This window comes from Entelurus aequoreus, linkage group LG24 (assembly GCF_033978785.1).
Source record: "Entelurus aequoreus isolate RoL-2023_Sb linkage group LG24, RoL_Eaeq_v1.1, whole genome shotgun sequence".
In the NCBI taxonomy this organism is placed as follows: Eukaryota; Metazoa; Chordata; class Actinopteri; order Syngnathiformes; family Syngnathidae; genus Entelurus; species Entelurus aequoreus.
The window spans coordinates 34,789,337-34,813,135 of record NC_084754.1 but is presented as its reverse complement, the minus strand read 5'-3'; the positions used below and the strand labels follow the sequence as shown (position 1 = coordinate 34,813,135).

The 23,799-nt window shown below is 40.6% G+C and overlaps 2 protein-coding genes across 4 annotated transcripts in view; one reads left to right on the top strand and one right to left on the bottom strand.

Annotated features, from left to right (window-relative positions):
- rab3il1 (RAB3A interacting protein (rabin3)-like 1) overlaps positions 1-10,759 on the top strand; it is a 24,092-nt gene extending 13,333 nt beyond the window's left edge. The window contains exons 4-11 of one of the 3 annotated variants that reach the window (XM_062036022.1): positions 3,937-4,014; positions 4,317-4,553; positions 4,961-5,089; positions 5,194-5,306; positions 9,225-9,248; positions 9,590-9,689; positions 9,787-9,853; positions 9,926-10,758. In XM_062036022.1, the coding sequence (XP_061892006.1) occupies positions 3,937-4,014; positions 4,317-4,553; positions 4,961-5,089; positions 5,194-5,306; positions 9,225-9,248; positions 9,590-9,689; positions 9,787-9,853; positions 9,926-10,011 (834 nt within the window). In that variant the 3' untranslated portion in view covers positions 10,012-10,758. Of the gene's footprint in view, positions 1-3,936; positions 4,015-4,316; positions 4,554-4,960; positions 5,090-5,193; positions 5,307-9,224; positions 9,249-9,589; positions 9,690-9,786; positions 9,854-9,925 lie in introns of all 3 variants that reach the window. The other 2 variants (XM_062036024.1, XM_062036023.1) reach the window with 2 other exon arrangements.
- On the bottom strand, positions 10,140-23,799 carry epx (eosinophil peroxidase). Its single transcript, XM_062036021.1, is given in 17 exon segments — positions 10,140-11,294; positions 11,364-11,460; positions 11,669-11,752; positions 11,832-11,996; positions 12,072-12,283; positions 12,348-12,585; positions 12,656-12,826; positions 12,932-13,190; positions 14,969-15,129; positions 15,193-15,537; positions 15,540-15,819; positions 15,906-16,035; positions 18,970-19,102; positions 19,272-19,447; positions 19,523-19,607; positions 19,675-19,729; positions 23,708-23,799. Coding segments are annotated over 17 exon segments (2,733 nt in total). The 5' UTR covers positions 23,792-23,799; the 3' UTR covers positions 10,140-11,236.

The window sequence follows — 23,799 nt, the reverse complement described above, 5'->3', positions numbered from 1 at the left end:
CACTATGTGCATGCTTCAAGAGCAATTATGCCTTTTGTCGCTTTTAGCGGCTATGAGCGTTTGTGCCATAGTGGAATGAAAATAAGAGGGTGAATTATCTTGTCTTCATTAAGCATCTTTCACTGTGAAGCGACGCGGGCAGCTGGCCCGCTAGCATAGCACAGTGCAACTAGTAAGCATGTAGTAGCTAACATGGAAAAAATCATCACCAAACCAAATGTCACTGCACAAATGTGGGAATATTTAATTTTATACCTTTGGAACAAGAAGCCAGTTTGCTGATGGTGCGCAACTACAACAAACCTGCACGCCCACTTGAAACACAACACCCGACAGTCCGCACTCACTTCGGCTTTGGTGAACAAGCCAGGTCATTGTAAACAAAACAATGCAAAATGGTGTGCGTTCAGTGTGGTTAAGTATATCGCCAAAGACATGTTGCCATTTAATACGGTTATAAAACTAGGATTTTTGAAAGTGTTGTCATGTCTTGTTGGTGTTCTTCATTCGTAATCTATAAAATCTAAAACCAGTGAAGTTGGCACGTTGTGTAAATCGTAAATAAAAACAGAATACAATGGTTTGCAAATACTTTTCAACTTATATTCAATTGAGTACACTGCAAAGACAAGTAATTTAATGTTTGAACTGAGAAACTAAATTTTGTTTTGCAAATAATCATAAAGTTAGAATTTAATGGCAGCAACACTTGCAAAAAAGTTGGCACAGGGGCATTTTTGCCACTGTGTTACATGGCCTTTCCTTTTAACAACACTTAGTAAACATTTGGGGAAATAAAGAGACCAATTTTTGAAACTTCTCAGGTGGAATTCTTTCCCATTCTTGCTTGATGTACAGCTTATGTTGTTCAACAGTTCGGGGTCTTCGTTGTCTTATTTTACGCTTCATAATGCGCCACACATTTTCAATGGGAGACAGGTCTGGACTATAGGCAGGCCAGTCAAGTACCCGTGACTACGAAGCTACGCTGTTGAAACACATGCAGAATGTGGCTTGGTATTGTCTTGCTGAAATAAGCAGGGGCGTCCATGAAAAAGACGTTGCTTGGATGGCAACATGTGTTGCTCCAAAACCTCTATGTACCTTTCAGCATTAATGGTGCCTTCACAGAGGTGTAAGTTACACAGGCCTTGGGCACTAATACACCCCCATACCATCACAGATGCTGGTCCGGATGGTTCTTTTCCTCATTGGTCCGGAGGACACGACGTCCACAGTTTCCAAAAACGATTTGTAATGTTGACTCGGCAGATCACCCAACCCTTTTCAACTTTGCATCAGTCCATCTTAGAAGCCGACGCCGTTTCTGGGTGTTGTTGATAAATGGCTTTCGCTTTGCATAGTGGAGTTTTAACTTGCACTTACAGATGTAGCGACGAACTGTAGTTACTGACAGTGGTTTTCTGAAGTGTTCCTGAGCCCATGTGGTGATATCCTTTACACACTGATGTCGTTTTTTGATGCAGTACCGCCTGAGGGATCGAAGGTCACGGAGGGCCAGATTAACTACAAATGTTTACACATATAGAAATTACACAACAAACACACCAAACAGTACATTTAAAGGCCTACTGAAACCCACTACTACCGACCACGCAGTCTGATAGTTTATATATCAATGATGAAATCTTAACATTGCAACACATGCTAATACGGCCGGTTTAACTTATAAAGTGCAATTAGAAATTTCCCGCTAATCTTCCGGCTGAAAACGTCTTTGTATGATGACGTATGCGAGTGACGTCACTAGTTAAACGGAAGTATTGGTACACCTTTGAATCCAATACAAAAAAGCTCTGTTTTCATCTCAAAATTCCACAGTATTCTGGACATCTGTGTTGGTGAATCTTTTGCAATTTGTTTAATGAACAATGAAGACTGCAAAGAAGAAAGTTGTAGGTGGGATCGGTGTATTAGCGGCTGGCTGTAACAACACAACCAGGAGGACTTTGACTTGGATAGCAGACGCGCTAGCCGCAGACCGCACGGATGATCGGGTGAAGTCCTTCGTCCTTCTGTCGATCGCTGGAGCGCAGGTGAGCATGGGTGTTGATGAGCAGATGAGGGCTGGCTGGCGTAGGTGGAGCGCTAATGTTTTTATCATAGCTCTGTGAGGTCTTGTTGCTAAGTTAGCTTCAATGGCGTCGTTAGCAACAGCATTGTTAATCTTCGCCAAGCTGGAAAGCATTAACCGTGTATTTACATGTCCAGGGTTTAATAGTATTGTTGATTTTCTGTCTATCCTTCCAGTCAGGGGTTTATTTCTTTTGTTTATATCTGCATTTGAGCCTGATGCTATCACGTTAGCTCCGTAGCTAAAGTGTTTCGCCTATGTATTGTCGTGGAGATAAAAGTCACTGTGAATGTCCATTTCGTGTTCTCGACTCTCATTTTTAAGAGGATATAGTATCCGAGGTGGTTTAAAATACAAATCTGTGATCCACAATAGAAAAAGGAGAAAGTGTAGAATCCAATGAACCCTTGTACCTAAGTTACGGTCAGAGCGAAAAAAGATACGTCCTGCACTGCACTAGAGTCCTTCACTCTCACTTTCCTCATCCACAAATCTTTCATCCTCGCTCAGATTAATGGGGTAATCGTCGCTTTCTCGGTCCGAATCTCTCTCGCTGCTGGTGTAAACAATAGGGAAATGTGAGCAGCACTCCAGCTTGTGACGTCACGCTACTTCCGGTAGGGGCAAAGCTTTTTTTTTATCAGCGACCAAAAGTTGCGAACTTTATCGTCGTTGTTCTCTACTAAATCCTTTCAGCAAAAATATGGCAATATCGCGAAATGATCAAGTATGACACATAGAATGGATCTGCTATCCTCGTTTAAATTTAAAAAATTAATTTCAGTAGGCCTTTAAGGTCTAGCGTTATCACCACCTACTGGTCAAATTTAGCGATACGTGTTTTTAACGAGCTCTGATCGCCCAAAGTTACTTTCAGACAAAAAAACAAAAATACCTCGAATACAAAAGACATCACAAAGTCAGCAATTGCAATAAAAAACAAACTAAATATCTTTATGCACAATATCTACTTACAAATGTTTATCCAAGTTTTGTAATGAAGCTTACACGCTGGGATTTCTACCAGTGTTGCTGCCTGTCTAGATCAATGAGTCCATAGCTTAAAAGGTCCGCCAGGAAACAATCACTCGAGCACTTGCTCTAGATAGAACATTCATACCTTGTTGTCCAGTGGAATGTTAAAATTCAAATTTTTGCTATTTATTTTGATTTTTTTTCAGAGTTGAAGAGTAATCTTCTTCTCTGCACGCCACTGCTGCTTCATTGTGACACATGCCTCGCTGTTGCCCCTTGCGGGGTGGCGGGAGTATTGCAGACATGATCAACCCTAGTTTGAATGGTTTTATATGTGGGTGATGTTCGGTGGGCCAAATGAAAGCCGCCACTTGAATAGGTCTGGCCTGTGTGTCCAATATTGAAGTGCCCCTTTGTTTGTCAATACTTTATTGAGCTATTTTATTTATTGTGATGGTATGGTTGTGTATATTTGAGAATATCTTTTGAAAATATTTTATTGCTTTTGGTTGTAATTATTATTCAAGTGCAAAATTTTGCTAACAGACAAAATATATTTAATTATTATTGTTTGTTTGTTTTATTTAACTTGAAGATTTAAACATTGTCATTCCAATTATAATGTTAAAACACACAAGAAATACAAGTTTATTGCATTTGAAAGGATATACATGCATTATTATTGTGTGTTATTATTACGTCAATGGTTAATTTGGTCTCATAAAAAATAATGGCAATAATATTGTTTATCGTGTAATAATTCATGGTCAGTGAATTTGTAATCGGCCCAGGCCTAATACATGTACACATAAAACTGCTGGTTTAACTGTGTAATCAACTTCAGTTGTTTTCTATATTTGCATCAGGAAGCTCACAAGATGGTGCGTGAAGCAAATGTCAAACAAGCAGCATCAGAGAAACAACTGAAGGAGGCTCAGGGCAAGGTGTGTTATGTTCTTCTATGCTATTTTAGAATATTTAGAGCACGTTCAGTAAGGGCAAAAATGAACATTTAGTAGAGTTATTATTGGATTTATAATGAGTCTCAGTTTGAGTTTGATCTCAACATAAAAAAAGTATGTCTTATTCGTAACAGTGGAACTGTAAGGTACCAAGTTCCTCAGTAGAAAAAATTCCATTTCATTATTTTACTTGTTGTATGGAATGAGAACATACATAAAATGTCCAGGAGGATGCATCATTGTCATCTCCGGTTCATTCATACATTCCTGTAACTGGCTGTCAGATTGACGTCCTGCAAGCAGAAGTGACAGTGCTCAAGTCTCTGGTCTTGACGTCCACGCCGTCCTCTCCAAATCCCCAGCTGCATCCCCAGCTGCAGCTTCCAGTCGCCTGGGGGGCGCATAAAATGATCGCAGGTCATACTCGCAACAAGAGTGTGAACGGCAGTTACCCGTCCCCACCTGGAAGTTCCGAAACATCATCTGTTTCTCTTCAGACTATAGTCAAAGAGGACAGCGAGGTAAGAAATGGTGTCAACAACTCTTATTCTAACACATTGTTCTTCCTGTTTTTCTCTCAACTTTCATCTGTAGCTACTGGACTGAGCTTGTTTCTTTCCTTTCTCGGTTATAACTTATCCTTTTTCTGTTTGCTTCTGTCTGTCTATCAGCCTGATGTCCCTGCTCTCCTCTCTTTGATTCTCTGCCTGCTTCCTGGTCAGTCTTTTAGTGTGACCTTTGATTCCTATTGTCAGGAGCAGAGGAATTGTTTAGGGACTGACAGCAGACAGGTAAAAGTTTCGTCCCTCCATCATGCTGAGCTTCTCAGTTTGTTGTTTTTAGGCTGTGGATGGAGCCAAAGTGACCCTAACACCCTGCACTTTGTGTTGATAGACTAAATGAGTGAGAGATTATTGTCTTTCTGCAGATAGATTCAGTTCTCTTTGCCGAATTCCTGATGTGGAAGGAAAAGCCCAGCCTGGATCGCTCGTCTGCCCTCATGAGTCGGATCTACAGAGAGGAAATAACACCCTCCCTCTCCTTTACGCGCTCAGAGGTTAGAATCTTCCATTGTCTTACATTTTTCTTTAGAAGGACAAGCGGTAAATAATGGATGGATGGATAGAAGTGTAATCTGTGTGACTGCTTCTGTTCACACAGCTGTCCCAGCTTGTGCAGAGTGCTGTGGAAAACAACTCTTTGACTATTGAGCCTGTGGCCTTGTCAGCGTTACCAATGGTTAAAGTCTCGGCAATAGGGTGTGGAGGCCCTAAGTGAGTTGTCTCTGTAACAACAACCATATTGTTCTTTCACCATTCACTACTAAGCTGGGGCCACGTGAAGAATTCCTTTTCTACGTGGAACCTCTGAGGTCAAATGCGGTCTAAATTTGTTTTTTGAAACAATTTTCCCATGAGAAATAATAGTCAAAGGTTCACCAGCATGAAACCTTTTTTAAATGTACAATGTCACATTTAAACATGCTTAACTGTTATGCAAAATACACTGCTAAAGACATAACTATACAACAGTTTAACTTAAATGACAAAAGATGGTGTAATACAGTGCTTCTTAGGGCTGGGCGATATATCGAGTTTGTTAGATGTATCGATATATTTTTAAACAAGATATGAATTAAGAAAATATCGCAATATCAATATAATTTATTTCACATTGAAATGACCAAAAAAACACTTATTTGTTGTGTTCCTTGTTCTCCCCGCTCCCCCTCCCAGTCAGGGCTATTAAACCCCTCCCCTTCCTCCTTCCAAGACACGTATAAGAACATCCATGATCGGTTGGTTGTTTACTATGATGAGTCACGATTGGTTAAGAGTAGGGCAAAACATTAGAGACAGGGCAAGATAGGGCGGGTCATGGAACCAGGAAGTGAAATCACAACAGACATCCCAAATGACGGCGAGAGAATCATAGAAGAGAAGAGGGGATATTCAAGAGGGCGATTTATATATTAAAACAACTAGTGGAAGATGGCAGAGGGATTCTCTTCTTTAGATTTTTCTTTTAGCGATGTAGACGACGTCCAGGAAACCCACAATGCGTCTACTTGGCCACATTTGGACAAATGTATGCGTCTGGATAAAACATTCTTTTGAGTTGTTTACCATTTAAGCCCAAATCAAAACTGTTCTCAAGTTGCCATTTCGCACGACAAATGCTGCCAAAAATGTATGCCGAAGTGAGGAAGATCATAGCCGCACAATTAATTAAAGTCACTTACTTGGCGCTGGCCAGATCCGTACGTGTGTGACGTCCATTACATCCTCCACTGGGAATTAAAAAGTGCCTGCCTGCAAATGTATTTTTTATCTGAGTTTGATACATTTTGAATCATTTGCACAGCTATAGCTGAGATAGGCTCCTGCACCCCCCGCAATCCCGAACAGGACATGCGGTAGAAAATGGATGGGATGGTTGTTATTTTAGTTTACGTAGAAATAATATATTTGTATTTTATTTATGTTATGTAATTATGTGCTACTTAAACAGTTTATTTACTGTGCTGTTAATGCCCATCTTGACTAACTGGGTTAATAAAAGTGCCACTGACTGTTTACAGTACAGTTGTCATTCAGTTCAATTTCAGTAAATCTCGCTCAAAATTTAATATCATTGTATGTATACTTACACCGGAAAATATAGCAAGATATATATCGCATATCGAGTTTAAGTAAAAAAATGTATTGAGATATACTTTTTCGTCCATATCGCCCAGCCCTAGCGCATCTGACTCTTCCCCATTTTCAACCTACTATACCTATCCTTTACAAATGTAAAAAGAAGTCAACCACTTAAATGTATAAACATGGTGACTCTGGATCTTACTGCTTTACATGTAGAACTTCCAGTGGATATTCATCTTCTCTTAGCAATTAAGAATGTGTTTATGAGATAAAGATTATTAATAATACAAACCCCGTTTCCATATGAGTTGGGAAATTGTGTTGGATGTAAATATAAACGGAATACAATGATTTGCAAATCCTTTTCAACCCATATTCAATTGAATGCACTACAAAGACAAGATATTTGATGTTCAAACTCATAAACTTTATTTTTTTTTGCAAATAATAATTAACTTAGAATTTCATGGCTGCAACACATGCCAAAGTAGTTGCGAAAGGGCACGTTCACCACTGTGTTACATGGCCTTTCCTTTTAACAACACTCAGTAAACGTTTGGGAACTGAGGAAACACATTTTTTAAGCTTCTCAGGTGGAATTATTTCCCATTCTTGCTTGATGTACAGCTTAAGTTGTTCAACAGTCCGGTGGTCTCCGTTGTGGTATTTTAGGCTTCATAATGCACCACACATTTTCAATGGGAGATAGGTCTGGACTACAGGCAGGCCAGTCTAGTACCCGCACTCTTTTACTATGAAGCCACGTTGATGTAACACGTGGCTTGGCATTGTCTTGCTGAAATAAGCAGGGGCGTCCATGGTATTGTTGCTTGGATGGCAACATATGTTGCTCCAAAACCTGTATGTATCTTTCAGCATTAATGGTGCCTTCACAGATGTGTAAGTTACCCATGTCTTGGGCACTAATACACCCCCATACCATCACAGATGCTGGCTTTTCAACTTTGCGCCTATAACAATCCAGATGGTTCTTTTCCTCTTTGGTCCGGAGGACACGACGTCCACAGTTTCCAAAAACAATTTGAAATGTGGACTCGTCAGACCACAGAACACTTTTCCACTTTGTATCAGTCCATCTTAGATGAGCTCAGGCCCAGCGAAGCAGACAGCGTTTCTGTGTGTTGTTGATAAACGGTTTTCGCCTTGCATAGGAGAGTTTTAACTTGCACTTACAGATGTAGCGACCAACTGTAGTTATTGACAGTGGGTTTCTGAAGTGTTCCTGAGCCCATGTGGTGATATCCTTTACACACTGATGTCGCTTGTTGATGCAGTACAGCCTGAGGGATCGAAGGTCACGGGCTTAGCTGCTTACGTGCAGTGATTTCTACAGATTCTCTGAACCCTTTGATGATATTACGGACCGTAGATGGTGAAATCCCTAAATTCCTTGCAATAGCTGGTTGAGAAAGGTTTTTCTTAAACTGTTCAACAATTCGCTCACGCATTTGTTGACAAAGTGGTGACCCTCGCCACATCCTTGTTTGTAAATGACTGAGCATTTCATGGAATCTACTTTTATACCCAATCATGGCACCCACCTGTTCCCAATTTGCCTTTTTACCTGTGGGATGTTCCAAATAAGTGTTTGATGAGCATTCCTCAACTTTATCAGTATTTATTGCCACCTTTCCCAACTTCTTTGTCACGTGTTGCTGGCATCAAATTCTAAAGTTAATGATTATTTGCACAAAAAAAATGTTTATCAGTTTGAACATCAAATATGTTGTCTTTGTAGCATATTCAACTGAATAATTTTAAGATTAAAGATTCAAGTACCAATGATTGTCACACACACTAGATGTGGTGAAATTTGTCCTCTGCATTTGACCCATCCCCTTGGGGAGCAGTGGGCAGCAGCGGCGCCGCGCCCGGGAATCATTTTGGTGATTTAACCCCCAACTCCAACCCTTTGTTGCTGAGTGCCAAGCAGGGAGGGTTGAAAATGATTTGCAAATCATTGTATTCCGTTTATATATACATCCAACACAATTTCCCAACTCATATAGAAACGGGGTTTGTATATTAAAATATGACTAACAAATAAATCATTGTATAGAGAGATAATAATGACAAGAATGCTAGGTAGTTAATTAATGAATAAGGGATATCATAGTAGTAATTAAGCTTCACTTATCACACTCCTTTTTGTGTATGAAAAACCTAATCATTAAGTATTGTTTTAATTTTTAAGGGTTTTGATCGTAAAGTATTTGTTTCTATATCTGTACTATACTGTATTGTTATTATGGTTGTATTTCTTTTCTTTTTTTCAACATGTTCGACATAAATTACTACTACAACTACACTATCTGTGTCAGAAAAAAAGCCGAAGAATAAGCAAACCTGAAAGTTAAAGTTACTTGTATTTCCCTCGAAATTGGGGTCAGATTCCGAATTGTATGACTTCAGATGTTTCACTGTTATTTGGGTTTCTTGCTGCTTTACCACTTGTCACCACCAGGGAGCTTTAATTAGCAGGCATTTTACCAATCACTGTCTCACTTCCAAATCTTGTGTTTCCAGTGGCTGTAGGGCAGCAGTAGAGACGTAAGTCCTCTTGGGAACATTTTTAACTTTTCACTAACACATAGTGTTCACGGCAGAATAAGATGACTCTTGTGCTGACACAGCTCATTTTGTGCTCAAATATGTCAATAAATGCCACAGACGCATGTGTATAAACTAACCATGCTAGCATTGCAGTCAGGGACTAACTGAATCTCTTACACTTCTTTTTTTGCCTTACGTTGCATCATTCCCAGCCAGGATCTGCCTTTTTACCTAAAAGCCCACAATTGAGTGTTTATTGTTTGCTGAAATGAAACCGCATGCAACCATTATTGTAGCTGCAGTTGTTTTAACAATCATCAATATTGGTCTGCTTTTAGAAAATGTGCGTTAAGTGGCGTGTCACGACTGTGCAGACATCGCATTAAACTTGGCGACAATGGGAGTTACTACTACATCTCCCCATCAAGTCGAGCACGGGTAAGTGTCTCTCGAGCACGGGTATGTTTCTCTGAGGTTTGCCACTATGCACTGCTACTACTGCCATTTTACACGGCCTCATTTAATCCTTTTACAGATCACGGCGGTGTGCAATTTTTTTACCTATATCCGCTACATTCAGCAGGGCCTGATCAGACACGATGGTAAGTTAATTCATGAACTCACAGTTTCTGCTTTACCTAGACCTAACAAAATGTGTTGTTGCTGCAATCCAGCGGAGCAGATGTTCTGGGAGGTGATGCGTCTCCGAAGAGAAATGACTGGGGCCAAGTTGGGTTTCTACCTTACGGAGCAGGGTTAGGGCACCCAGTGGACCAGCGTGAGGAGATGACCACAACACATCAGGCTTAAAATGTGGTAATTAATCACAGCTTTAGTGCTGGAGAGGTCAGCTGAAAAAATACCCCATCACAAGAAGAAAATGGAAGGAAAAAGTAGTTTTTATTATGCTCAAAGACTTACATCAATATTGAGTCCTGCCTTACACCACACGTTGCTTTGTAAATATTACCTCAAGGTACAATCAACACACAAATTCAGCCATGAAAATATGTGCCATGAGCCAGCATTGTCTGGAATTTTGCAAGCTTGAACTTCCTGTTCTTGATGCCTTGTTAAGAAGCAGCAGCTGCAGTCTCGTGTTGGCTCGCCCTATTTAATTGATGAAATGTTCCGTCCTCTACAGCTGTGCTGTGCAACTGACATGTATTGGAAACGCTTTAATAAACCAGATGAGTGACGTTTTGTACTTCTCAAATCAACACTAGATTTTGTATGTTCTGTACTGTATGAGCCATTTACAACTGAGCATGAATGCAGTCCAAGGCCATATTATGCAATTTGAATTGGCTGTTTTACCTTATGTTGTAGAATTGTTAATTTACGTATTATTTTTAACCGTCAACTCAAGAAAACTCTATTTTGAAACTGAAAATGAAGAAATGTCTCGGTACAAAAGTGCAATAAACACTTATTGGTCTCTATAGGGTTTTGAGATCTTCAAACCTAGTGTAACTTTTAACAACATTCCATTAAAGTCTGATATGCCATACATTTTCTAAAAGTTCTTTGTAATTATTTTCAAGTGACCCATAAGCCTCAGGTCAACACTGTGACTGGCCTGTGTATAGCAACATAAAACACAAGACACACCCACAGTGGTTTCACAGGTTTGTAAAAAGGAATTCAACTCAGGCATACTGAATAAACACTTGAGGCCACATCCCACTCAGAGGGTCTGTATGGAAAGAAAATGATTGTAGACCCGCCAGTAAGCCTTTGGTTTCCGGCTTGAGAATACCTTTGTAAATTCAGTCCTCTACACAGTTTGCAGTTGCCCTCAATAAGTCATTTGTTTCTGTTAATAATTGAGTACAGTGTGGTTGGTGACATAATATACAGCACAAAGGACAAAACATGACCTCGTCTTTTCATACTCACGTTGAACTAGAAATCAACATTCTTGTTACAAGTTTCCATTACTATAAAAGCTTCATTTAGTTCACAGATTATTTTAAAGTGGTTGTTCAGCTTTTCCCTTGACAACATCCCGCACAGATTATATCTTCTTTGCTGGGTAAATACCTGAAACACATTTTCTGTTATTATATTGTTTAAATGCTTTCAGACTGGTGTACTTTTATTGTGACTTACCTTCGAAAACAGCTGATGATGATCAGTAATCCGGCAACACAACAAATCACTACTATGGCCGCAGTCACAACTGACACATCAGACGTTGGAGAAAGTTCTGGATCAGTGCACACAAACGGCAACTGTGTTCACATCTACATCATTAAGGTTAGCAACAATCTTGACTCAGATTTTACTCTTGTAGGACTGCAACAAAAGAAGCTATATGCTAAACAACCCATAGCACAGTATCATAGATGTGTTTTCGAGAGAGGATTTTAAACAATAGTATAAGAAAGTACTGATGCGCAAGTCTGTGAACCAACCTGAGCAGGAAAAGGAACCTGGCAAGTTCAGACACTCTGTGTTTTGTGGACACACAGGAATCTGCTGTTCACATTCATTGATATCTGCAACAAAAAGTCAAATACTTTTAGTACAGTCCCAGTCTAGTTCAGTTGAGGGTGATTTACAGTCATATTTTTGTACCTTGGCATGTTGGTGGTGATGGGCTCCACTGCAGACTGTGACTGTCACAGCTGATGGATGGAGAACCTTGCAGCTTGAAGCCAAACTGACACTCATAGATGATTACAGATTCACACAGTAAAGAGTAGCCCCACTGCATTCTGGGAATGGGACCACACTTTGGATCTTTGGGAAAAGGTTACGATGTTCACCAAAATCTGATGGACAGATTTGTTTCTGTTCTATTTGTTTCTTTCTCACCTGAGTGTGGTTCTTTCCATGGGCTGAGGTCGAGGTGGGGGATGAAGGGGCTGGAGCAGGCCTGCATGGCATCAGGGCTCTCTGTGCGTGAGAAGGGGTCTTTGGGCACGTTGCTGATGTGGCTGTTGTCACAAATGATTCGAGATAGAGAGATGGCATGGAGGTGTGTCCTCTGTGAACTGGTGAATACTCCCTCTTTCTCCCACCAAAACCTTCACACAAGACATGTCTTGCAGTATATGAAAGAGTCTTCAGTTGAGATTTTGTTGCTGGTACCTGTCTCCATCTCTAAGGGTGCGAAACTGTCTGGCCAGGAGACAAGACAACAGTGGTCCCACTCTGCCTCCGGGTAGAGCAGGTTCAGAGATGGCCCCCACCCACACATCAATGTTGTGCGGCGTCCCGTACAGTTGCTGGAACTTGTGTGCTAAAGCCGAGTTGCTGAGAATTTCTGCAAGCTCAGATGTTGTATTGGGAACAGAGAGATCGCAGAACTTCCGCCATGAACTGTAGCCTGATGGGGATTAGATGAAGATGTTTATGTATAGCTTCTGTGTAAAATGAAGCAGTGATTAAGCTAGTACCTGGTAGGCCGTGGTCCCGGCCTCTCTGAAGGTTGAGGGCCCCGAGGTCCAGAGACATCCCTCCTTGAGCTTGAAATAGATGCTCAGTTAGCTCCTCCACCATCATCTGATCTGGTGTCTGTAGCTTTGCAGGAGACAACAAGAGGCCACGTAGCACAGGGTCTATACCACCTGATGACAACAAGAGCATTAAATCCCAAGAAACAAACGGCATTAGGTTATTCGATAAGCTTCACAAAAGTCCAACCTGATTTGATGATAGAGACAAAAGCTTACCCTCCTGGACAACCCTCCACGAGGCGAACAGAGAATGATGCAGTGGAAGTGAGGGATGCTGGGAGTTAGAGGTATACCCTGGCCCCAGTCTGGACACAACTGGCTGCACAGTAACGTGAGCAAAACGAAAAGCGGCAGTGGCAAAGACGTTGGCTATGCTGGGATCTACGTTAGGGTCATAACCCTCAAATGGAGGCATGTGCATTGACATGGCCTTCTCTCCGAGGACTCGTGGCAGGTAGTGCTCCCATGTTAAGATCTGGAGAGCATCAAAGGGTTAAGTCAGACATTGTAGGATGTAGTTCGTATATATATATATATATATATATATTACATGTTTTACTGTTAATATCTAGTTACTTTTTGTTGTAACATGGTTCTATGTACACTACCGGTAAAGTATAATGTAATGAGCACCTATTCTTTGGATACTTTACATTAGTTTTGGGTGACTACAAATTTGGAAATCAAGCAATACCAAGTAGTTACAGGGTGCTGATACTGATACATTAATTATTTCAAGATCATTGAACATTCAAATTTTGATCACAATTATAATAACAAAAATATTACAATTATTTATTAAATATTCAAATAATTTCCTTATGCCTTAACATAAAATACAAAATAAAGACAATGAATCGTGTAAAATAACTAAACAAGCAACTATTGGCTCGTATTTAAATCCTTTGGTTTCTGCCCTTAAAGTACTGCTGTGTCCATGGAATTATTTCCTTAGTTTGTAAACGATAATGACATAAAAAATATCGGTAAACTGATATTATACTTGTTATTGTTACTGTCGATATTTGTATTGATCTGCCCACCCTTGTGTACACTCAAGAGTTCGAGCTTAGGGGTTAGCATGACTTCTTGTATCCTCCTACGGGTTGTAGTGTAGCATGTTTAGCTGTTGCTCGTCCTCCAGTGATAAGGTTACATGTAAAAAACATATTTATTTGCTGCAACGGAGGCGAGGATTCACACTGTGGAGGAACGTTAGCCGCTGGCTCCCGCTGCACGCTACATTACGTTGGGGACGCCATCACTTATCGCTGTCAAATGCATTATCACGATATGACGATGGTATTAAAAGCTCTATCGTCAACCAAATTAATATCATTTATATTGTAGATTGTCTTTATCGCACAACCCTAATTCCCAATTTATACAATATCTCAATTAACATACACGCATGATATACTGTATTTTAGTTACTGTGTGTAAACATTTCTGTTCATATTTACACTAAACGTGTTGTCAGTCCATTCACATCATGTCAATTCACATACACACATAAAATACAAGTTAGTCAATTCACTGTCACATATAATATAAATATGTGTTAGTCTATTCACATACACACTAAATATAAACATTTGTCTGCCAATTCAACTACAGTCAATTTCAAAGCTTAAAGGGGAACTGCACTTACAGTATTTGGAATGTTGCCTATCGTTTCTAGAAGCAGCAGTTCATCCTCTGTATAATCAGCTTCAAAAAAATAAGGTTGTAAATCCTAATTTGTCCAAAAATAGTCGTTTCTGTTGTCTCTTACCAAGTCTGCCTTTATTACAACACATTTGAGTTTGAATCCGGAAGTAGGAACACACATTTGTTGCCGGAAGTCAGAAGTGCGTTGCTATGGAAACGGAAATAAATGCGCTGAGGAAAGAAGTTCCGGTAATGCAAAAAATAACCAAAATACGGTAAATATTGTATTACATATTGTTCTGAGCGTGTCTGGTACTACATTATATATATATATATATATATATATATATATATATATATATATATATATATATATATATATACATACTTGCATTGTGTATATAAAATGTTTGATGGAGGGTTTTGAAGTTGTTTTGCAGCGCTTTGAAGGCGACAATGGTGACTCCCATTAGCCGCATTTTGCAAGCATTTTTATCATCTTTAGGATCCTAAAGATGATAAAAATGCATGGGTTCTTGATGTTAAACAGTTGGGAAAATTCCCCCAAAAAGTGCAGTTGCTCTTTTAAGAGTCAGATCAAACCTGATGGATCGCTCCTACTATCTTTCGGGCTTCTTGGTAGAGCGTGTTGGGACTCCAGTGGGGGTTGAGTCTGTGAAGCTCTTTGACCAGCCTGTTGTGTTCACGTAGGAAGAGTGTGTGCAGGACAACCATGCCCAGGTGCTCATTGGCTCTAGAATCACCTGTCAAACATGACTTGTGAGCGCCACTGTTGAGGCAAAGAGGACATGAACCGACACACGCACCGGCTCGGAAGCAAAATGTGTTGTTGCGTCGAGGCATAGACCGCTCTCGAGGGCCGCAAGGGTCCAAGTGAGCCTGTTGGCGTGGCAGGAAGGGCATGTACGCCAACTCCCCATCGGAGTGCTGCGAGTTGCAGGCCATGGAGCCGAGAGGTGAGGAGTGGTCACGCAGCGCCGCAGCCTGGCTATCGGAGCTGCCGTACACCATACTGGCGTCCACAAAGGAGGTGATGGCGTTGAGCTGCTCACGCCGATGATAGAGTAGAACACTATCCACGCAGCTTGGAGCAGAGCGGAAGAAAGGCATGCAACTCTGGGTGCCATGTCGGGGATCAGACTGTGGGATCTAAGTAGAAGCTTCATGTTAAGATCATTTGCTCTCTCAATACAAGAACTGTATGAAAAAGAATGACTATAAAACACCTGAATGGGAAAGCAAGGTGTTTCCCGGCTGCAAGTGCGGGTGCAGTCTACTCCCGTACGGAAAGCCGCCGTGCTAGCGCTCTGTGGGGTCAGCACCAAGTCGTGGTCTATCCACTGGCCCCACTCAACCAGCAGGTGGGACAGAGTGGAGTCCAGTGAGATGTTGTCATTGTGAGTGAACAAAACCTCCTGCGACACCAGACGGACCTCAACAGACAACCAAAAAGAGGAGAGACGAAGACATTTACAGGATGCGATGAGGAGGGTGTAGGAGTCCACTACTGGGGTCTCACTGGAGGCAGGCTGAAGTTGTGGTAGGTGTAGTGTGGGTCCCAGCCTTTTGGCGCCCCCCACATGTCTTCATACTCTGGAGGTAGCCAGCGAGAATATGGAATGTTTGCAGAGCCCCATCTGGGATGCTGTCTGAGCAGAAGGGGAAGCCAAAAATACAACAATTTCAGGATCACAATGTATTCTATTTATAATATATTGCTGTTAGCCAATGCTATTTATAACCTACTATATTTGTATCCTGTTCTATTTTAAATATTATGTACTACCGTTTTGTGGTACTCATTGGGCTAAATATAGGACCTTGGGTACAAAATTCCATGCCATCTCATGTGTCTCATGTTGCTGGTATGACAAAGTTCCTACAATCTTAAATGATTGATATAGAGAGCACAATCCATTTAGCGTGTCTTATCTTCATATACATATAGAATATAGGCTCCTTATCAAAACGGACACAATTCTGGGTGGAGGAATTGCAAATCTCATCATTTAGCATTTGCAATGTGACTTATGAAAACCAAAATTGCATCTATGTTTTGTTTGTGCAAAAGTTACACACAAATCAATGATCGAGAGAGACTATTGAGAGAGAGAATATTCTATGTGCATGTCATCATATTTAGGCTGTCAGAAAAAAAATTTAAATATTAGATATGTTGTCTATACAGTATAGATATTTAGTAATTTTATAGCTACCGGATTACTTAAGGCACTGATTAAAACAAATTAAATTGATTTGTTTTAGTGTCTGGTGGTGTTTTTATCAACGGTTAGTTTATTATATATATGGACATATCTCCTATGTGAAAAAACTTTAATACAATATTTTTCTGCATCTGGATCATTCCAGACACCTCAATCCTACTAAAAGTAGGATTGATGTAAGTGTGCTAAAAGTAGGTTCATTTGTCTTGATCAAGCTTCAATATAGCCCAGAAAAAGTGGTAGACATTACATTTGTGTGCTGCATGTCAACAACATGACGAAACGCCAAAGGTTTGATCGTGTGATGCCATAAATGTGGAGGAACAGGGGTTAGTGCATGTGCCTCACAAAAAGGAGGTCCTGAGTTGGAACCCAGGGTTTGAGGTCTTTCTGTGTGGAATGCATGTTTTCCCCGTGATTGCGTGGGTTCCCTCCATGTACTCCGGCTTCCTCCCACCGCCAAAAACATGCACCTGGGGATAGGTTGATTGGCAACACTAAATTGGCCCTAGCGTGTGAATGTGAGTGTGAATGTTGTCTGTCTGATGCCCTGCGATGAGGTGTCGACTTGTCCGGGGTGTACCCAGTCTTCCGCCTGAATACAGCTGGGATAGGCTCCAGCCAGCCCCCCCAACCCCGAGAGGGACAAGCGGTAGAAAATGGATGGATGAAAATGGTCTACGCCACTTTTGCACTTGTTATTAGTTGTACACACAGTCTATTAGACTTACAACACAAGTGGGTGTGCCTGACACTGGAGCCATATGAATTCTACCTAGCAACAAGCGGCTGCAACTCCAAGAACCTAAGCAATTTAGTTGATTGACATTCCTGTGCCTGCCAGATATTTACAGTGCATTTTCAGTTTTAATGATTTATAATTATTCCAAATGATTCTTCCCTATACCAAGGAGGAACACTTTACATTTTATACAAGGAAATTCAATGTAAAAATGCCATTGAAGTTTAAGTAAAAACCGGTTTTCCACCACTGCATCCTCATACAACACATTGACGAACAGACTAACCACAGGACATTTAGACAAGGACACAAAGAGGACTGAACAAAAACATACACACTGACTAATACCGTAGCAACAAACAGCTGATTCCCACAAGGGAAAGAAAGGAGCTGATTGTGCAAATTAATTAAAGGCCTACTGAAATGAATTTTTTTTATTCAAACGGGGATAGCAGATCCATTCTATGTGTCATACTTGATCATTTCGCGATATTGCCATATTTTTGCTGAAAGGATTTAGTAGAGAACAACGACGATAAAGTTCACAACTTTTGGTCGCTGATAAAAAAAGCCTTGCCTGTGCCGGAAGTAGCGTGACGTCACAGGTTGAAAGGCTCCTCACATTTCCCCATTATTTTCAATGCAGCGAGAGCGATTCGGACCGAGAAAGCGACGATTTCCCCATTAATTTGAGCCAGGATGAAAGATTCGTGGATGAGGTATGTGAGAGTGAAGGACTAGAGTGCAGTGCAGGACGCATCTTTTTTCGCTCTGACCGTAACTTAGATACAAGCTGGCTCATTGGATTCCACACTCTCTCCTTATTCTATTGTTGATCACGGATTTGTATTTTAAACCACGTCGGGTACTATATCCTCTTGAAAATGAGAGTCGAGAACGCGAAATGGACATTCACAGTGACTTTTATCTCCACGACAATACATCGGCCAAACACTTTAGCTACGGAGCTAACGTGATAGCATCGGGCTTAACTGCATATAGAAACACTAGAAATAAGCCCCTGACTGGAAGGATAGACAGAAGATCAACAATACTATGAAACCATGGACCTGTAAATACACGGTTAATGCTTTCCAGCCTGGCGAAGGTTAACAATGCTATTGCTAATGACCCCATTGAAGCTAACTTAGCAACGGGACCTCACAGAGCTATGCTAAAAACATTAGCTATCCACCTACGCCAGCCAGCCCTCATCTGCTCATCAACACCCTTGTGTTGCTGGAGCCAGCCGCTAATACACCGATCCCACCAACAACTTTCTTTTTTGCAGTCTTCATTGTTCATTAAACAAATTGCAAAAGATTCACCAACACAGATGTCCAGAATACTGTGGAATTTTGAGATGAAAACAGAGCTTTTTTGTATTGGATTCAATGTGTCCGCATACTTCCGTTTCAACGATTGACGTCACGCGCATACGTCATCATACATAGACGTTCTCAACCGGAAGTTTAGCGGGAAATTTAAAATGTGGCATGTGTTGCAATGTTAAGATTTCATCATTGATATATAAACTATCAGACTGCGTGGTCGCTAGTAGTGGCTTTCAGTAGGCCTTTAAGACTGCTGTATAGTAGAAGTAAGTAAGCGCTGACCTGTTGTTGCATTGTGCAGTAATGGACCTGTAGCGCTCAGACAGACATCCAGTAGGACAGTTGGGTGTTTGCAGCTGATCCAAACAACCAGTGGCCTTCAGTAGAGTCTCGACTTCTGCTTCACTTAGCAGATCTTGAAAACATCATTATAACAAAAAAGGTATTTCAACACAGTCCTTCCATTCTTTGTATTATATTTAGAAATATATTAGTAGAAACAGTATAAAGCAGTGCAGTTGAAGACTAATGTACAACCACAATGATACCTAATATAATATAACACCTAAACAAAGGTTGCATACCGTGAGTGCTGGGCTGAGTCATGGTGTGAGTGTAGACCATTTCTCTGATTAGCTCCACTGTGTTGTCCAGCAGCTCTGCAGCTCGAATCTGAGTCCTGGTTCTGCTCGCTGTCTGTTTGAAGTGAGCCAGCAGATCAGTCGGTCTCAGAGCGCCATCAGACAGAGACTTTGCCATCCTACAAAAAGACACATTGTGACTGGAAAAAAAGGAACACCTTTTATTGGGTGTCGTCATGACGCAACATGCGGACCTTTCGCTTGTGTGAGCATAGGCAGCATCAGTCAGCTCCATGGCCCTTTGAAGAGCCTCCTCCATAAATGCGGAGCCCACACACGCTGTTAACACCAAGCAACACAACTTATCTAAACTGTCAATCGCCGCTTTGTTCAGTCCTTGTCTTACCGGAGGTGTCAGATGGTGCATGCTCAGGAAGGGACAAGAGCAGGAGCAAGGTCACCTGCAAGAAGACATTGAAAGACTCTGGCAGTTTTATCAAAACAAAACTCTGCAAGCGAGTCGGGTCCATCTCGATGGCTAAAACATACGATTCAACTCGGTGCTAACACTTCTAATCAGGCTTGTTGTATCTTACTGCTGTGCTGACTGAGGCTCATGGCCAACGCCAGCAGATGTATAAATGTGTGTGTGTGTGTGTGTGTGTGTGTGTCCATTTATCCACTTGCAGGTATGTGCAGAATCCCCTTATCAGCCCTGCTGGTGACAGGAAGGCAACATCAAACACACACCTTAAACTCATAGCCTTTTAATTCAATTTAATGAAAAACTCTCGTCACTTTTGCATCATTCTGAAAACTTGTGTCAATTGTGCTCGCATCTTTGCAGAGAAATAACAGACAGCTAAGGAGTTGAAACAAGAACAAGACTGTGCTTAAGTTGCAGAAGGAGGAAGGAAGTCTGCCAAATTGAATCCAGGAATGAGGATAAAAAGGTCAGAACCTCCCTGAGTCATAGAAAGTTCGCTACCAAAAATGAAAAACGTGAATCCCCAGTTTACTCCTTTGATGCTGCAGGTGTGCGATATCATCGCAGAAGTCGTCATTCTTGTGTCATGGCCTTATTAGTGTTGACCTCCAATAACTTCATCAGCTAAATTAGATAAAAACCTACTAAGCTAACTTCAGTTTGGCAAGATGAATGGACTTTAGTTCCTACAGTGAGAGAGTAGGCAGCAAAAAACTCCACAAAGTACGCTACAGAAAATATTTTGGTTTCTTTTAGAGTAGAAGAAACCCCAGATGTATTATGTCCTCAGGGGAGATATTGCAGTGCATCACTCTAGAAAAAAGCAGGGGTCTCAAACTGAAGTTACCTGAGAGCCGCTGGTGGTAGAGTCTGGGTGAGGCTGGGCCACACAAAGTATTCATTTCAGAATCCCGTTTTAAGCACGTGACTAAATGTGTTAACTACTTCTACCAGCAGCCATAGTCTCCCTCAGCCATGGTAGGCCTAAAGTCACTACACATGCAAAATCGGATAAAAAAATTCTATTTTTAAACTGTTTACTTCCCAAGGAGATGGTCAGACATTTCCGCTTGCTTACAAGATTTTGCTCTCTGGGTTGCGCAGTAATTTGTGTGTGCACCATTGTTGGAGTTTGTGTTCTTTCTAGGAGGATTCAAGATTACTATAATACATGTCATCTATCAATTTGCCAGGGTGCGCGTGCCGCAATTACACTAAACTATGAAGATAAGTAGAGGACCATAAAATATTTGCGTTTGAGACCCCTGGTCTAGAATATGCACACTAATGTTTACTCAATTCATCAATTGTTTTAGATCAGAAAGGGAACGCAAAGCCGGACATTCCCTCAATAATTTTTTTAGATCTTTAAGATGGAAACTGTAGCTGCCGTTATGATGTACAGACTAGTGATGTTTTCAAATGACCGTAAGTCTTGAACTATACAAAGTATTTCAATGGTTGGAATCTGCGCTTTTGCATGATATACTAGTTACTATGGTAATCTAATTACCAGAGGTGGGACCAAGTCATTGCTTTGCAAGTCACAAGTAAGTCTCAAGTCTTTGCCCTCAAGTCTCGAGTCAAGTCCCGAGTCAAGACAGGCAAATCCCGAGTCAAGTCCAAAGTCAAGACTGGAAAGTCTCAAGTCAAGTCACAAGTCCTGCATTTTGAGTTTCGAGTCCTTTCAAGTCCTTTTGACCACAGACTAATATTTTTACATAGATTGTGTATGCTTTTAAAACGCTGTATTTATTTATTAAAACAACTGCATTTGAAATAGCAGGAAAGAAAATAGTGCTGACATTGCACTTCATAATAGCACTATTAACCAGTCAGTTTAATAGTTTAAACAATTTTAAACATTTAACTCATTCATTTACAGAATAAACACATTTGCAAAAACAAGTGCAACTGTACTTATTTGTACAAAAGTGTTAACGGCGTGGCGAAGTTGGTAGAGTGGCTGTGCCAGCAATCGGAGTGTTGCTGGTTACTGAGGTTCAATCCCCACCTTCTACCTTCCTAGTCACGTCCGTTGTGTCCTTGGGCAAGACACTTCACCCTTTGCCTCTGATGGCTGCTGGTTAGCGCCTTGCATGGCAGCTCCCGCCATCAGTGTGTGAATGTGTGTGTGAATGTGGAAATACTGTCAAAACGCTTTGAGTACCTTGAAGGTAGAAAAGCGCTATACAAGTATAACCCATTTATCATTTATTTATAACATTGTATTTCCATGGCATATTGCATTGTAACTAGTTCCACAGCAGTTTCTATTCTGTTCTTACCTTATCTCATTGATCTCATCTCATACTGTATGTGTGTTGATGTGTGCGTACACATGAAAAACATAACAAATACATGAACATAACAATGAACAGAGTTGTACTTTTTAGATGTCAGGGCCCTATGCAATATGTACACATATTCTTAATATGGTATATATTTTAACTGACCTTTATTTGACTATGTTTGTCTTTTTGTAGGTGGCTAAAATACGCGGTGCTGCTGACCACCGTCTAACGTTATGTTACTGTGTGTGATACATTGACTAACGTAACGTTATGTGTAGGTACCTCATGCAACCCTGCTTAAAAAATCACTTGACAAAAAGTATGAATAAGGTAGCAAACTGCAGTGGAAGCAACATATTGCCGTGTTTGAAATGACGTTATAACCATAGACATCTTATAAGTAGACGCAATATTGGTTGCTGTGACGCGAGCAATTTGCATCTTGAAGTGGTGATGAGGAGCTGGCGAGCAGCCTAAACTGACAGTTGACAGGTAGAAAACAAAGATGCCGGGCTGGGGTTCAGCGTTTTCCTGCTCAAATGAGCGGACTGTTGAAAATAGAAATCGGGGGATTATTTTTCACAAGTAAGATTTAACATTAATGTACTATTGTTTGTATTTTATGAAAATAACATTACCACAGAGTTGAGAAGGAGCAAAGATCTTCAATATTTGTATGTGAAAATCACAAATAAATCTTCTGGGGAAGGATGACGCCCCTACAGGGGTTTGGTTTACAAACTTTCTGCCCCACCTAAAACAAAATTCACCAGCCGCCACTGATTATAATGCATTCTCATTTTAGGCAAAATATAAGACAATACTTTCTTAACAGTATAATTGTAACCAGGAATAAGTCTTCAAGTAACAATATTCAAATACTAACATTGTTGGGTAAAACAGAATTTGGTTTTATTCTGAGTCCAGTGAAACAGATTGGTGGTTTTAGCTGATAAAGACTTTCAGGTGTTTGTATATGTTTAAGTATTTGGCAGACGCTTTTATCCAAAGCGACATACATAAAAAATACATATAAAACAATCACTGTAAACATGATCATTTAAGGGAAGAATGTAATACAAAATATCAATACAAAGTGTCAAGACAGAATAAACTCTCTGCTGCTGCAGCAACAGAGATAAGATCTATAAGATATATAGATATCTAATGTATTCATACATTGTTTATGTAGCATGTATATATAATGTAATCATATTGTTTCTTCAATTTAAAAATAGCTGACCGTTTTTTCCCCCCCTCTCTGGGATTATATTCCCAGTTTTAATCTCGGACGTCTGGTCACTTATAGCGTATAAGAATATTCTATTACTGTTAAGCAAACTATGAATAATAAAACATGTGTCCGTTATCATAGCTACACGTATGACAAAAAAGCGTGTGAAAATGAGTGGTATTCAGTGAGGTAAAATGAATTAAATGCGCTGACAGTTCATTGCTCCTGCTAAATGAATTGCACTGAGTGGAGCGGATCACCACTCCAAGATGGCGGCCCCGCGTCTCGTCGATGCTGCATACCCTTAAAAGATGTCTATGGTTATAACGTTAGCAGTGAGTTTACAGCCTCACTGATTTAACTACACAGCAAATAAAAGTCATGTTACTTAGCCAATAAACGTTATCTTACATTCAAAACTTACCCTTCTTAGTGCAACTTCAAATGTCGAACGAAGTTGGAAGTTGTTGCGTCTCCGTCTGTAATATTCCAACTGCGTGATTTGCATACGGCAAT